The 15,478-nt window shown below is 39.5% G+C and overlaps 1 protein-coding gene across 11 annotated transcripts in view; it reads right to left on the reverse strand.

Moving 5' to 3' along the window:
* The window catches only part of Mtmr3 (myotubularin related protein 3), a 130,383-nt gene that overhangs the window by 50,647 nt on the left and 64,258 nt on the right, over positions 1-15,478 (reverse strand). For all 11 annotated transcript variants that reach the window (XR_013043104.1, XM_076547045.1, XM_076547044.1 and 8 more), the window contains 4 exons: positions 12,646-12,735; positions 12,136-12,252; positions 3,396-3,478; positions 422-588 (listed from right to left, as the gene is read on the reverse strand). Coding sequence is in view for 10 of the 11 variants with exons in the window: in XM_076547045.1 (XP_076403160.1) it covers positions 422-588; positions 3,396-3,478; positions 12,136-12,252; positions 12,646-12,735 (457 nt within the window). In the remaining variant the exon portion in view is untranslated. The remainder of the gene's footprint in view (positions 1-421; positions 589-3,395; positions 3,479-12,135; positions 12,253-12,645; positions 12,736-15,478) is intronic.

Below are 15,478 nucleotides of genomic sequence, written 5' to 3' on the forward strand. Positions count from 1 at the left end.
CATCACATACACCTTACATACACATACATGTCATTTTAATAAAAGGGAGAAAGGTAAGAGAATAAAGTGAGAAATTAAGCACTTTCACATAAATGTCCAAGGCTGGTGTGGTTCAAGACTACTCAAATGACACTTTAACATGAATGTTACCAAACACATACACAAAATTCACAGCTTCCTTCTATTAGGGTTCCACAACCCCCACAACCTCCTTATAGTCATTTTAGGCCTAGGAAACTAAAGTGTCAAACACAGTTTTCTTCTCTTGCCCTGAAAAGGAGGAAATGTATCTTACTAAACTTAGAATAGTGGAAACAAGCTAGATGCTTTATAAAACAGAGATTGAAGATATGAGTCCTATAGGCTCCCATTTCATGATAAAGGCACCTTCAAACAAAGTTCCATAAGAAGTCTGGCCTACCTGGTCTGCACAAGTCTCCATGTTGTTCTTTTTCACTGGCGTAGACCTCCATGCACCAAGCATGGTATGCAAATGAGAAGAGATCTTCTATTTTACCAGGTGGTCGGATTGCATTGTTCAATCTCTTCAGCCAATCTTGACACTGCTCAAAGGTTGGGAACTGACACCTTTGCAAAACAAAGTATAAATGCAATCAGGTGACAGTTGATAATGAAGTCTAAGCAAAGCCACCATTTCAGGCGTGCCTGTTCATAACAAAGGGTCAACTAAGAGTGAAGAAAGCATCACTGACAGTCATTCACTACTACTTATAATAAAAACAGATCCAACAAATTATAGCCGGCAGTGCAAAATTTAAAAAAAAAGGGGGGGGGAGTGGACAAGTGGAAAATCTATTATTTTAATGTAATGAATCTCTTCTGAAAATGATTAATGGTGATTATCAAAGTAAAGCATTATTTTGTCTCTCTGACGAATCAGATCTCACCCTACTTCTTCAGCTAGTTTTAAAGTTATCTCTCTCAAGAAGTATGTTCAGGGAGCTGGAGAGATGGCTCAGAGGTTAAGAGCACTGGCTGTTCTTCCAGAGGTCCTGAGTTCGATTCCCAGCAACCACATGGTGGCTCACAACCATCTGTAATGAGATCTGGTGCCCTCTTCTGGCCTGTAGGCATACATGCAGGCATGACACTGTATACATAATAAATAAATAAACCTTTAAAAAAAAAAAAAAAAAAGTATGTTCAGAAAAGTCCTATTTCTTTTGTTATGACATAATAGGCCAAACTAAAAAACAGACCCTAACACTATCCAGAGCCAGTTGGGAGAATGGTTTCAAAATTTGTCTACTTAGCAATTAGGACAATCCGATCCAAATTAAGGCAGAGGACATGCAAACTTTCAGCTGCAACCACACATAGAATAAAACAATGGTACTATCAACAGCAATTTTCAGTATCTATAATTAAAGGGTTAAAATAATTACTGCAAACTGAGTTTTTGAAGACTCGTGTAATTTGTATTTTTGTTTGTTTGTTTGTTTGGTTTGGTTTTTTCCAGACAGGGTGTTTCTGTGTAGTTTTGGTGTCTGTCCTGGATCTTGCTCTGTAGACCAGGCTAGCCTCAAACTCACAGAGATCCACCTGGCTCTGCCTCCCGAGTGCTGGGATTAAAGTCATGCACCACTGGCACATTAATGTTTTCCTTAACAAGGTCACTTACAACCTTCCCTTGTCCCAACCAAGGTAGCTCACCAACATGACAGCACAGTGTTTACTGGTGTCCCAAAACAGATCAAAGGAATAAAGTAAAAATGTCAAGAATGGAGCATATCAAGAGTTATTAAATTAAAAACATACTTCAGGCATCATTTTGCAATGATTAGCATTAAAATTAGTTTGATAAAATCATGAATGAATGCTAAACTTAGAGAAATTTTTATGAGAGACAAGACAACTGCATTTTCTCAATGTATTTCCCATAGATTGTTTATTAGTTGTAAGGGGGAAAAATGTAGAAATTCACTACTACTACAGAAATCGGCTAATGCTCTGACTGGACTAATCAAAAGTCATCAATAGGGGACAAATGGATCAACTGTCTCTGGATGTAACACAATACCTTGAAAAGGAGTGAGTGAGTGAATGAGTGAATGAGTGAGTGAGTGAGTGAGTGTGTATTCCAGTTGCAGACACGTAATTTCAACTTAATCTTGAGGAATCTCTAGACAAACATAAAATGAGAAACAATCTATTCAAACAGAAAACTCTATAATTCAAAATGCCACTGTCATAAAAGACAGAGAAAGGCTACAGAAAAATTCCAGATTAAAGAAGATTACAGTCACAGCAGCCAAATGCATTATCTGACTTTGCAATGCTGAATGAGAAGGGTGTGAGGATGAATGCTGTAGAAGGACATCACTGGATAGCACTGGGATAGCAGATTTGGAAAGGGTAATATCATTGTAAAATTGTGAAGCTGACAATGATGTACAGATTATATGAGAAAATATTCTATTGTTAGGAAAGCACACTTAAAGGGTTTAAGGTTAAAGAGCCAAGTGAAGCAACTTCCTTTATCAGAAAAGAATCTCTCTCTCTGCCTCTCTGTCTCTGTCTGTCTGTGTGTCTGTGTCTGTCTGTCTGTCTGTCTGTCTGTCTGTCTGTCTCTCTCTCTCTCTCTCTCTCTCTCTCTCACACACACACACACACACACACACACACACACACACACACACACGTGTTCTGCAAATGATGATAAAGTAAATTGGAGTAGAGTATTTACAGGGGTAAATGGTACACAACTGTACTACTTTTTTAAAAATTTTTATACTTTTTATATATTTAAAATTAACTCCCAAATAAGAAGTATCTGTTTGTATAGCAATATACACTAAGAATAAAATACTTCAGGTACTAACTACTCAGAAATTATTCTAACAATGTGGACCTTCAAAAGACATTTTGCTAACAAACTATATAACAACTTTTTTTTTTTTTTTAAAGATTTATTTATTATGTATATAGTGTTCTGTCTGCACGTATCCCTGCAGGCCAGAAGAGGGCACCAGATCTCACTACAGATGGTTGTGAGCCACCATGTGGTTGCTTGGAATTGAACTCAGGACTTTTGGAAGAGCAAGCAGTGCTCTTAACCTCTGAGCCATCTCTCCAGCCCATAACAACTTTTTTTTAAATAAATGTGTTTTACGATGGTATTCTTTTTTTTTTCTTTTTTTAAAGATTTATTTATTTATTTATTGTGTATCCAGCATGTATGACTGCTGGCCAGAAGAGGGCACCAGATCTTATTACAGATGGTTGTGAGCCACCACGTGGTTGCTGGGAATTGAACTCAGGACCTTTGGAGGAGCAGTCAGTGCTCTTAACCTGAGTCATCTCTCCAGCCCCATAACATATCTTTAAATAAGATTTTTGCCAATACTTCACAGCCTCACAAACACACCACCTACCTGATAACTTTGCAGTCTTTGCATGTCAAATGAAGCTGGAATATATCACGGCATTCAACACTTTCTATAAGCTGTAATGGAACCTATAATTAAAAAGGATAAAGTCCTCTTAGTCAAAAAGGCATTGACTTTTTGCAGGCACATTCAGGACAACTGGTTAACAGGGAAAGAAGCAAATACTAAAGAGTGGATTAGTTTCCCTTTCCCTAAATCAACAACCTCAAGTCACAGCATGATGACCACTAAGAAGAGGTCTGGATTCTGGAAGACAAGAGGGAACAGGTCCTGAGTGTCAAGCTCACAGGCTCATCTCTCGATACTCTTTCAGAAGCTATGATTTGCAGTAACAGAAGCTGAAGAGCACTCCACAGGAGCACTGCAGGCCAAGTGTCAACAGGTAGTCTCTGTCCCAGACGGCAGAGGAGAGTTATTCCTCAGTTCTTAGCAAAGGAGGCTTCCAGAAAAAGCGGGAGGCCTAACTACCTGTAGGTTATCAAACAAAGATGGCACACCAGTAGCAACTGGTCAGGGTCTCTATTCCATACAACACATCACAGATAACAAGAAGTTATATAGTAGTCAAAGAACCTAAAACTGGCTACAACCAACTTGCTCCCAAAAAACAGCTGAAGAGCCATGTTTGCCAAGTGGGGCTCAAGGTTTGAGTGAAATGGAATGGTCCCCCTCCCTGCCAATTGGGTCAGCAGGCCCTAGTTAACAACACTGGGCAGAGATGAAATACACCAGTGAGACAGAAGAAATGCCTCTAAAGTATGTAAATGACCCTCAGGCTGACACAATGACATCCATCCTGAAAATATCTGACTTAGCCTCCAACTACAAAAGCTATTTCCAAGCAAGGTATGATAAAATAATAATACTTTTCTATTATTTTAAGACAGGCTTTTATGCATCCCAGGTTGGCCTTAAACTCCCTGAACTCTAAATCTCTTGCCTTCCCCAGTGCTAGGATTATAGGCCTGTACCACCATGGCTTGTTTATGTGGTGCTTCGTGTCCAGGGCACGAGGCATGCTAGGCAAGCACTCTACCAACTGAGTTACTACCAGCCCTTAGAACGCTCCTTTTTGTTTGTTTGGTTTGGTTTGGTTTTTTTGAGACAGGGTTTCTCTGTGTAGCCCTGGCTGTCCTGGAACTCACTCTGTAGACCAGGCTGCCTGCCTCTGCTTACCGAGTGCTGGGATTAATGACATGCCTCACCACCACCCAGACTGTGTACCTTCTTAAGACCTTGGAAAAAAAGAGTAGCTTACTTGTCCCTAACACTGTATCAAACCCAGTCAAAATATGGTTAAAGGAACTGCAGGTAGCACTCCAACATTTTGTTTGGGTTTGTTCACTGCCCATGCTGCCTCCAAAGGGTGGTGGACCCATATCAGCCCTGCTAGTTTCAGAGCTGGCTTACTACAAACTGGCCAACCAGAAAGCTGCCAGAATCAGCAGAGAACTCTCAGAACAAGGCTATAGGGTCAAAAAGAAGTCTAGTACTAGAAGGCTGAACCACAGAAACAGAACCTGGGGCACAAATTGAAAAACAGCAGAAAACGAAATAATATTATGCAGATAAATGCCAGGGAGTTTTTGCCTTGGGGCAAAAGCCTTGTTTCTAAATATATAATCTGTAAAAATTCCCTTACAATTGTAACAGAATTGGAGTTAAGAGGAATACTATGCATCCTTGTTTATATTCCAAGAAAAAAGAAGCTTTTGGCTCTCTGCTTGTTTAAACACTTAACCCCAAGGTGCTGCATAAGAAATTGCAGCTGATACAGCTAAAAATTCTTTCAAGAGTCTGTAAATCTGGGGCAGGGGGAGGAGGGAGAGAATTATTAAGAGATAGTATGGAGATCAAGATGGAAAAGGTTAGGGCAGGTAAAAGTGCTTTCTGCCAAAGTCTGGCAACCTGAGTCCAAGCTTCACACACTATAAAGAAAAATATTTAAATGCCAGGCAGTGGTGGCACATGGCTTTACTCAGCACTTGGGAGGCAGAAGCAGGCAGATCTCTCTATGAGTTTGAGGCCAGCCTGGTCTACAGAGTTTATTCCAGGACAGCCAGGGCTACACAGAGAAATCCTGTCTCAAGAAAAAAAAAAACAAAACAAAAACAAAACCTTTTCTTTTTTTAAAGGGAGACAGATTAGAATATAACAGTGACTTATTCTCAGGCAGTCCTATAGGTTCTCTGTAAATGACTCTCTTTGTTTTTTCAATGTGTTCCTGCAAGCTACCTTTCCTCCATCGCTCAAAGCATGGTGAGGTCATCTGCCAGTCTGGCAAATGAGAAACCTGTAAAGCTTTTATTTTCATTTGCAAATATGTGTATGCATGTGTATCTACATGGGGGCATGTGTATGTGAATGTGGGTGCCCTCAGAGGCCAGAGCTTTTGAATTCTGGAGCTGGAGTAACAGGTGGTTTTGAGCCAAAGTGGGTACTAGGAGTTGAATTCAGGTCGTCTACAAAGGCTCTTAACCACTGAGCCATCTTTCTAGCTCCTTAATCTTTATTCTTAAGGAAGAAGAAGAAGGGAAAAAAATGTTGGTTCTTGCATCCAAATCAATTGGAGTCACAGATGTGGAGAAATGCAAATTTTTTAAAGATTTATTTGTGTGTATGGGTGTTCTGCCTGCATATTGTATCTGTGTAACACACAGACACAGTATCCGTAGAGGCCAGAAAGAGCATCCAATCTCCTGAAACTAGAATTACAGATGGCTGTGAGCCACTGTGTGGATGCTAGGAACTAAACTCAGGTTCTCTGCTAGTGCAACAAATGCTCTTAACTACTGATCTACCTCCTCGACTCTACAAAACAGAAAAATTTAATACACAGATTGTCACCTGCAAGAGTAGGGGCATTAAAAAGAAAAATAAAAGAATGCAAGTGACACTTGGTTCTGTATCAATGGCGTCTCCACCCCTTTGAACTTCTATTTTTTCTCCCAGGCTCCCCTCCACCTCCTTTAAGAAAGAGAACTGGCCACCTTTTCCTCCCCATACATCTAAGTTTTTCTCCTTTCTTTTTTTAATTTTATGGGCATAGTATTTTTGCTTGTATGTGTGTTTGTGTGAAGGTGTAGGAACTCCTGGAGTTTCAATTACAGACAGCTGTGAGCTGCCATGTGCGTCCTGGGAATTGAACCCAGGTCCTGTGAAGAGCAGCCAGTGTTCTTAACTGCTCAGCCATCTCTCCAGCCCCTTCTCCCCTTTCTTTTAAGGCTTACACCACTGCTTTAGTTTTCCCAACTTCCCTCAAAACAAAATACCTACCCGCCTACCTCACAGTGTCTTAACACTTCCCACATCCAGTATACAACCTTGTAAACAAAGAATGAAATAGTCAAAGGCTCAGGGACTGCTGTACTATGAACATAGCCATGTCTGCTCTGTAGTCCAGGTTTCTTCCACCACACATTGTTTTGTCTGCCTTCCTTCCTCTTAAGACTGCCCTTCTCTTCTGTAGTGAGCTCTATTAGAGTTTTCTTTCACAAGTAAGTGGCCATTTTGCAGATTTGCAAGACAAGAAAAACAACTGAAACCACAATTCCTTGAAAGCTAGGAAATCTAGAAGCATTTCCATCCCCCATGGCCCATGAATGGCTCTGCAGCCACTCCTCTTTTTGCTTCTTTCTCTTCCATCTTCTATTTGCCAGGTTAATTCTCTCTCAATACTTTACAACTAAATTCATGCTCAAACAACAAATCAAACACTCAGTGCTGTTCATTAAACATTCAAAAGGCCAAAAGTTGTATCAGAGGCACCAAACTCCTAAGGTCATCAATCTAAGGAAGCAAAAAAGCAGTAGTTTAAAATGGTAACAGTACATAGGACTTTTCATGCTCCCAGAGGCTCTGATGGCATCATGCTCTATTATTTTATCACCTCAGTTCATTCTGCATGTGTGTGTCCATATGTGCATATTATATTATTAACAATCAGAACTTTCTAGGCATGGTGGCACACCTTTTAATCCTAGCACTCAGGAGGCAGAGGCAAGAGGATCTCTTTGAGTTTGAGCCCAGCCTGGTCTATAGCCAGGGATACACTGAGAAACTCTGTCTCTAACTCCCCCACCCCCCAAAAAAAGTAATCATGTTTTTCATAACCTCAGTGGCAGGACTAACTTTTTCTGAAGCAGAAATGGCATAACCAAGTAAAAATAATGCCAGCAAGAACCAAGCCTGCAATCTACAATAAGCAACAGAATATAAAGGCACCAAAACTTTTCTTTTCTTTTTTTTTTTAAAAACATTTTTTAAAGATTTATTTATTTATTATGTATATGAAAGAGGGCACCAGATCTCATTACAGATGGTTGTGAGCCACCGTGTGGGTGCTGGGAATTGAACTCAGGACCTCTGGAAGAGCAGTCGGTGCTCTTAACCTCTGAGCCATCTCCCCAGCCCCAAAACTTTTCTTTTAAAAACTGACAAGAAAAGGGGACTGTCATAGATTAAAGAGCCACACTGACTACTGTTCATTTTGGATATAAACAAGTTTTACCCCTCCAGCTGTGCTTTTCAGAGGCCCCTAATGGTAGAACCATAGGCCAAAAGAGATTAGATACTAACAAAATTTACATCTGAAGCCTGGTATAGTAGCTCATGCCTATAATCCCTGCACTATAGAGGCCAAGGCAGGAGTACTGCCAGAGTTCAAGGCCTGCCTGGGCTCCATAGTTACCACCAGGTCTGTTATGGCTACACAAAAAGACTCTGTCTCTAAACAGACCAACAAACGTCTTTCTGGTGTATGGTGAACAAAGGTGACTGCTAGACAAAGGAAAGGTGTACCCAGCTGTTAGACTGCCACGTTAGGCCTAACAGACTGACCAAGAGACAAAGTTTTATAGATCATTTCTGCTTAAAACTCAGTCTACATTTTTTTTCTATTCTGTGTATACACGTACACACACACACACACACACACACACACACACACACGTAGGTACCACAGTAAGCATACAATGGTCAGAAGGAAATTGGTTCTCTCCTTCCACCTTTCGGTGGGTTCCAGAGAGTAAACTCGAGTCAGCAGGCTTGTCCAACAACTGTCTTTAGCTGCTGAGCTATCTCATGCACCCTCAGTCTACATTTTTAAAACAATGTGTGTGTGTGTGTGTGTGTGTGTGTGTGTGTGTGTGTGTGTGTGTGTGTGTGTATACACTAGAAGAGGAAATTGGATACCGTTATAGAAGGTTGTTAGCTACCATACGGATCCTGGGAATTGAACTCAGGACCTCTGTGAAAGCAGCCAGTGTATTAACCCTTGAGCCATATTACAGTATCTCAGTCTACATTTTTGAAGGCCATAATTCTATTGTTTAAGTATAAACTGATGAGCTTTACTTTCACCTCACAAAACATTCTCATAAAAGCACAACTAGAACACTGGTAAAAGAGAATAGACTCATGCAGAGGAGATGGCTTTTGATGATTACAAGGCAAATAAATATCCAACACTCAAGACCAATTTGTTCTAAACAGTGAAGAAGCAGTCATCACCTAAGAGTCTCATGCCACCTACTGGGGATTCAGAAGCAGTAGACTTGAGATCAGTCTATTGAATTACACAACAAAAACTGTTTTTAAACTTTCATAAATCCCACTTGAACATTTATTTAATAAATTATCTAAGCATCAAATAAATATAGTTTAGGAAAAATAAAGAATAGAAGATTGCTCATACCAGGAATGCTATGAATGGATTCTACCACAGAGGTACTTCACCCTAGGAATTGTAAGCTTGATGTTTACTGAGGTATGTAGATTAAAGGAATAGTGTTTATAGTATTCAAGCCTATAAACACTCAATGTGCTGTGAAATTAAGAGAATATTCAATATTGAGTAGCTATTTAAAACTTAATGGCAAGTCATTTTCTGAAGTACTAAATAATGCAAAGTGGGGCATGCCACAATAGAGATAGCACATTTGGTTTCTAATGGCTTAAATGTGAATGATTTAGATAAAATAACCTTTAGCAGGGTTTCATGATCTCCTGTGTTTTGCTGTAATATATATCTGCTGAAGAAAGAGTAGAGGGATTCCGAGAGGGAAAGGGAGAGAGGCAACTATTACCAATCCTCTGGTTTCCATCTAGGATCTGCTGCAAGAGGAGCCAGCCACCTTTTTCCTGGAGTGACCGCAGACTTCAGGAACCCTAGTACTGTGGTGTTTCTCAATAGGAAATGTTCACAGTCTCTACAATGTCAAGATAACTTTGTATAATCATTTTTCAGTAAAAACACAGTATCTGGGTTTTTTTAAGTGACATGCAGCCTCTAAGTCTTAGAGGGTTAGAATGCTAGAGAAAATGTTCATCTGAGGAAAAGGATTATAAAGTACAGTAGTCAGCTTCTTAAATATTAGAATCACATTATGGAAAAATATCACAATACAACTTACTCATATAGCTACTGTAAGAGATAAATCATGAATGACATAGTCCTATTCACAGAAACATACTGTTTTAAAGTGAACTTAAAATTCAAAAGAGGAGAAATGATCTAATATCCATTTCAAATCCATACTAATTTCAATTCATTATGTTATTTACTGAGTTGCATGGCATCAGAAGACATATTGGATCCTGAAGACACAAAGACAGATCAACAAAGAGTTACAACATGTCTAGTAACTGCTGTGAAAGAGTGTTAATATACAGAAGCAAGCCACTGAGTGCAATTACTGCCAGGAAGGAAGGGAACAGGATTGAGCAAGGCTTCACAGAGGAAGTTACTCTCTGAACCAAGACATGAAAAGAGAGTCCCCAGGCATGAGAGAAAGGAAAGTGTGCAAAATGAGGTCTGCTGGAGGGGCCCAGGGGAGCTAGTTTTACTAATAGGAAGAAGACAGAAAAGCTGGCAGGAACAAGGACCACAGCCTCACATCATGCTGCATAATTTGACTTTCATAGAATAAATAAAGAAAATAGCTTTAAGATGGCAGATGATGTGATTTTGCGACATACCATATTCGCAAACAAATCTAGTAAGCTGATAAATGGGATGATATGGGAAAACGCAATGGGATGAACCGCTGCTTTATCATTACAAGTTCACTGATTCCAACCAGTTAAAGAATTAAAAAACTAAGTTTAAGTTGAGTAGTAATTTTACTCACTACCACAGGACATGGTAGGGAATTTTCGATTGCTATTATTTTAGCACTTCCACTTTTCACCCACTGGTCATGAAGGTACAAATCCAAGTGAACCCTTGTGCTGGTTAGTTTTGTTAACTTGACACAAACTCGAGTCACCTGGGAAGAGGGTCCCTCACTTGAGGAATTACCTCCATCAGACTGGCCTGTGGGCATATCTGTGAGGCATATTCTTGATTATGGTGGGCAGTACCACCCCTGGGTTCTGCTTCAGTTCCTGCCTTCAGACTCCCACCTTGAGTTCTTGCCTTGACTTCCCTTAATGATAAGCTGTAAGCTGTAAGATGAAATAAACCTTTTCTTCCCCAAGTTGCCCTTGGTAATGGTGCTTAACACTAGAACACTGTGAACATAGTATATTTTCTTTTTCCTTGATGACTCTGGTGTGTACTTTAGCTAATGGAGAGAACACAGACATAACCCAAATCTAGAAGGCAGGCAGAAGAATTCAGGTCAAAATAGCTTACAAGCATAAATATTGGGCTGGAGAGATGGCTCGGAGGTTAAGGGCACTGGCTATTCTTCCAAAGGTCCTGGGTTCTATTCCCATCACCCACACGGCAGCTCACAACTGTCTGTAACTCTAGTTCCAGGGGATCTGACACCCTCACATAGACAGCATGCAGGCAAAACACCAATGCACATAAAATAAAATAAAATAAAACACATAAATTTTTAACTATAATAAATAAATAATGCCAATTAAAAATGACACCCACTGATCTTTTCATAAATCAAAAACTGTAACTTGAGTAGTTAGGTAACTTCTAGAAAGGTAAATAAAATGAATGCAAGCAATAGCTTTCCAAGAATTCCCCAAATCACTTAATCTAAATGTAGGCCCAAACTCTTAAAGCCATCACAACACACCTCCCTGCACTGGCGCTCAAATGCAGAAAGCCACAACACCAGTAAGTAAAGGAGAAAGAATGTTTCCCACTGGTGAAATTGGTGAACCTATGGGCCTTTCTAGGTTGGTGCACTGAAAACTACTAAGGACAGCAGTGCACTGAAGAACCAGTTCTACTTAGTGTACCCTCATAACACAAAAAGAGCAAATGCACTCAACAACTTCAAGCTTCCCTTTTCATTAGTAAGAGTTCATTATGCAAATAAACAATGTACTAACATGGCTCCTTATCCACGTAGTGGCCTCTCAAGTAACTTTGATATGGCAGTCTGCACTGAATTCAAAGAACGTCTTGTCTGACATTAAGACTCAAGGAATGATCTCAAACGAAGCAGCGGGTAACTACTAAAGACTGAGAGAGGTAGGGAAAAGGCCTATAGTCTTTGTACCTTTATAAAGCTTAACAATACAGTGGCAGTACCTGGTACAAGCTATTTAGCATTAACTAACAATGGATACCTCAGCAGACAAGATGCATTTTAAATAACACATAAGAATAACTTATTAACAGAATAGTCCTTGAGCAGGAAATTAACTGAGAGACAGGAACAGCATACAATGCTTTCACACACCCAAGCATGTATACCTCTTATCTCTCTTCTTTTTCCTATCTACCTTACAGGGAAAATGATTGGAAATCACTTACATTAACAAGAGACTCCTTAAACTTGATGTGAAGTCTGTAATTAGAAAGGGCAATGATGGCATCCTCAGCACGGCCCACATACTCCGTGCTCTCTCCATGAAGTTCAAGAAAAGGAACCTGGAAGACAGAAGAAAACTTTCAGAGTTCCAGAGCAGAAAAGCCAAGTCTTCAAAAACAAGCCAGGTGAATAAACAGTCAATGGAACAAATGGACAATAGATTCTCTGCCATAAAAGTTTAAAGCAAGAATCTGAAAGATGGGCTTATACTCACCTAATTTCAATATGCTTACCCAAATTAGGGACTTCTATGATGACATAAATGACCATCTCAAACAAGGAACTTTTAGGAAATAACTCTTGTAAAAAGGAACAATGTTTTCCAGATTGCATTTCTATACGTACAGTTTAGGGAATGCATCTATTACACATTACGTCAATCCACTAGCTTTGCTTCATCATTACTGCAATCTTAAACACATATTACACAGTCAAAAATGGCCTGTAATTACCTGAAGATTCTCGTCCTCCCGAATCAGCTGCTTCCTGGGAAATATCTGATTGGCTTGGATGCACTCCAGGCTCTGCCGCATCTCTTCATCCTGGAAATCCCCAATGTTTCAATAATTTTCAAACTTCAACTTATCATCCATATTTGATTTTTTTCTACTATGTTTACTTACATAATCACAATATTAGGTATTGCTATGGCTTGGATAATGGTTCCCCAAAGGCCTACATGTTCAAGGTTTTGATGCTAGCACACAGCACTGTTAGCAGGGAGTTAGAAACTCTGAGAGGCAATACAAGGAAGGTAGGCCAATGCAGGGACCTAAACTCTTCTCTGTTTTCTGGGCTCCACTAGGTGAGTGGGCATTCCATCACATGTTCCCACCTTGATATACACCAGGGTCAACTGACCAAGACTGTCAGCCAAAATAATTCTTTTCTCCTTTTTAGTTGACTTCTCTCAGGCATTTGTAATAGGAACAGAAGTCTGACTATTAGAGTATAATCTGAGGACACAATAATGCATAAAGTATCAGGCATTACCATCTCTGTGGGTGCCAAGAGGCTGTGGTGCCTTTTGAAAGAAACCAAGAAGCAGTAATTTTGCTCTTTATGTTATAATCTTATATTTTTATTTTTGAGAAATACATACTAATTACTTAAGAATAAAAAATGATGGTTGGAATTCACTTCAACATAATTAAGGGGTATAAGAAAGAAGTGGATGAGAAATAAAGGAAACAGGACATCTATGAATTGGTAATTCATGAAACTGTTAAGTGGTGAATAGAAGTTTGCTACACCATATATCCTTTGTACAATATCTGCACAACAGAAAGCTTCAAAAGGTGTGCTTTAGGGCTAGAGAGATGGCTCAGAGGTTAAGAGCACTGGCTGCTCTTCCAGGACCTAAATTCAATTCCCAGCAACTACATGGTGGCTCATAACCATCTATAATGAGATCTGGTGCTCTCTTCTGGTGTACATGCAGGTAAAACACTGTATACATAATAAATAAATAAATCTTTTTTTTTAAAAAGTGTGCTTTAATATAAAAAGAAAAAGAAACAAACAAAAAAAAAAAAAAAAAAACTAAGAACCAAATTTCCAAAATTTAAAACAGTGTAAATCACTATCCAAGTTCACTCTGCCTTCCATTACCAAGCAGGTCTCTTCTAGTTAAGGCAACTTCAAAATAGCTTCTTTACTCTCTAGCTGTTACAGTACAGGGAAGCCCAAGAGAAACATAGTCTATGAGAAAGCCAGGCTCTAGGTTATGACGAACTCTACTCACACAGTCAGTATCCCCTCCATTTCCACTTTACTGGGGATCAAATCAGGGCCTCAAGCATGGTAAGCAAGTACTACACAGAAAATTTTTTGGTTTTCTGTTCTCTCTTTACAGACAGGGTCTCACACTGTCACTTAGGCTGGCCTGGAACTCTGTATATACCCATTGAATTTACAGCTGTGTGTACTTCTTTCTCCTTACATAGGCTGGAGAGTCCTATTGGGAACAAATAACAACCCTGGAAACATCTGCATAATCACCAATCTCTCAAAAGACACACTTAAATCTCATTTAAAATCCTTTGAAAAACAGAGGTATCTAGGAGGAGGAGATGATGAAGGTAGAAGATGGGTATTGGAGAAGTTCAGATGGAGTTGGGGGGTGGGGGCAAAGTGTAGTTGAATATCATCAAAACAGTGTACGTGTATGAAATTGTCAAAAAGTAAATGAAAAAAATCTTTAAAAAAAAAAACAAAATTCAGAGTTCCAGAATTTTCTATAAAAAACTAAAGATTAAGGACAAAAATCTAAATGATAAAACAATACTATTTATAGTAAAGTGAATCAATGACTCAACAATTTCAAAGAATTACATAGCTAACAAAATGATTATCAGGAATCCAACAAACAAATGAGAAAATGTTTAAATAATAATAGCAAGATTAAAGCTTGTGTTATAAGACTAATTACTTATATATAAACGTGTGTGTGTGTGTGTGTGTGTGTGTGTGTGTGTGTATATATATATATATATATATATGAATGGCATGGACCGTCTGAAAACAATACACACAACCATGAGCTCTAATGGTAAAATTCTAAATGATAACTTTTTAAAAAATTTGCTAGAACGATCCTGGAGTAGTCTAAATGAGAATGATCCCTATTGGCTCATATATTTGAATGCTTGGTTTCTAGTTGGTGGAATTGTTTGGGAAGGATTGGGACAAAAAGAGAGACAAAATTGGCAATAGTGTTACCCCTAATTGGCCATACCCTAATTAAAGAGACTGCATATACAGACCTGAAATTCAACTACAGTCAGCCCAGAAACACACGGAAGGATGTGTGGCCTTGTTGAAGGAAGTATGTCACTGGGGGTGGGCTGATAACTTTTTTTTTTTAATTTGCTAGAATGATCCTGGGGTAGTCTGAATGGGAATGTCCCCCCACTGGCTCATGTATTTGAATGCTTGGTTCCCAGTTGGTGGAACTGTTTGGGAAGGATTAGAAGGTGTGGCCTAGTTGGAGGAGGTATGTCACTGGGGGGTGGGCTTTGAGGTTTCAAAAGCTCTCAGCTACCATTTCAGTACCATGCCTGCCATCTGCCACTATACTCCCTACCATAATAGTCATGGACTTTCCTTTGTAAGTTGCCTTGGTCAATGTGGCTGTTTGAAGGAAAATGGCCTCCAAAGGGAGTGGCACTAACAGCAGGTGTGGCCTTGTTGGAAGAAGTTTGTCACTGGGGGTGGGGGGTGGGGCTTTGAGATCTCTTTTGCTCAAGCTTCCCTCATTGTGGCAGTCAGTCGACTTCCTATTGC

This window comes from Peromyscus maniculatus, chromosome 10 (genome assembly GCF_049852395.1).
Source record: "Peromyscus maniculatus bairdii isolate BWxNUB_F1_BW_parent chromosome 10, HU_Pman_BW_mat_3.1, whole genome shotgun sequence".
In the NCBI taxonomy this organism is placed as follows: Eukaryota; Metazoa; Chordata; class Mammalia; order Rodentia; family Cricetidae; genus Peromyscus; species Peromyscus maniculatus.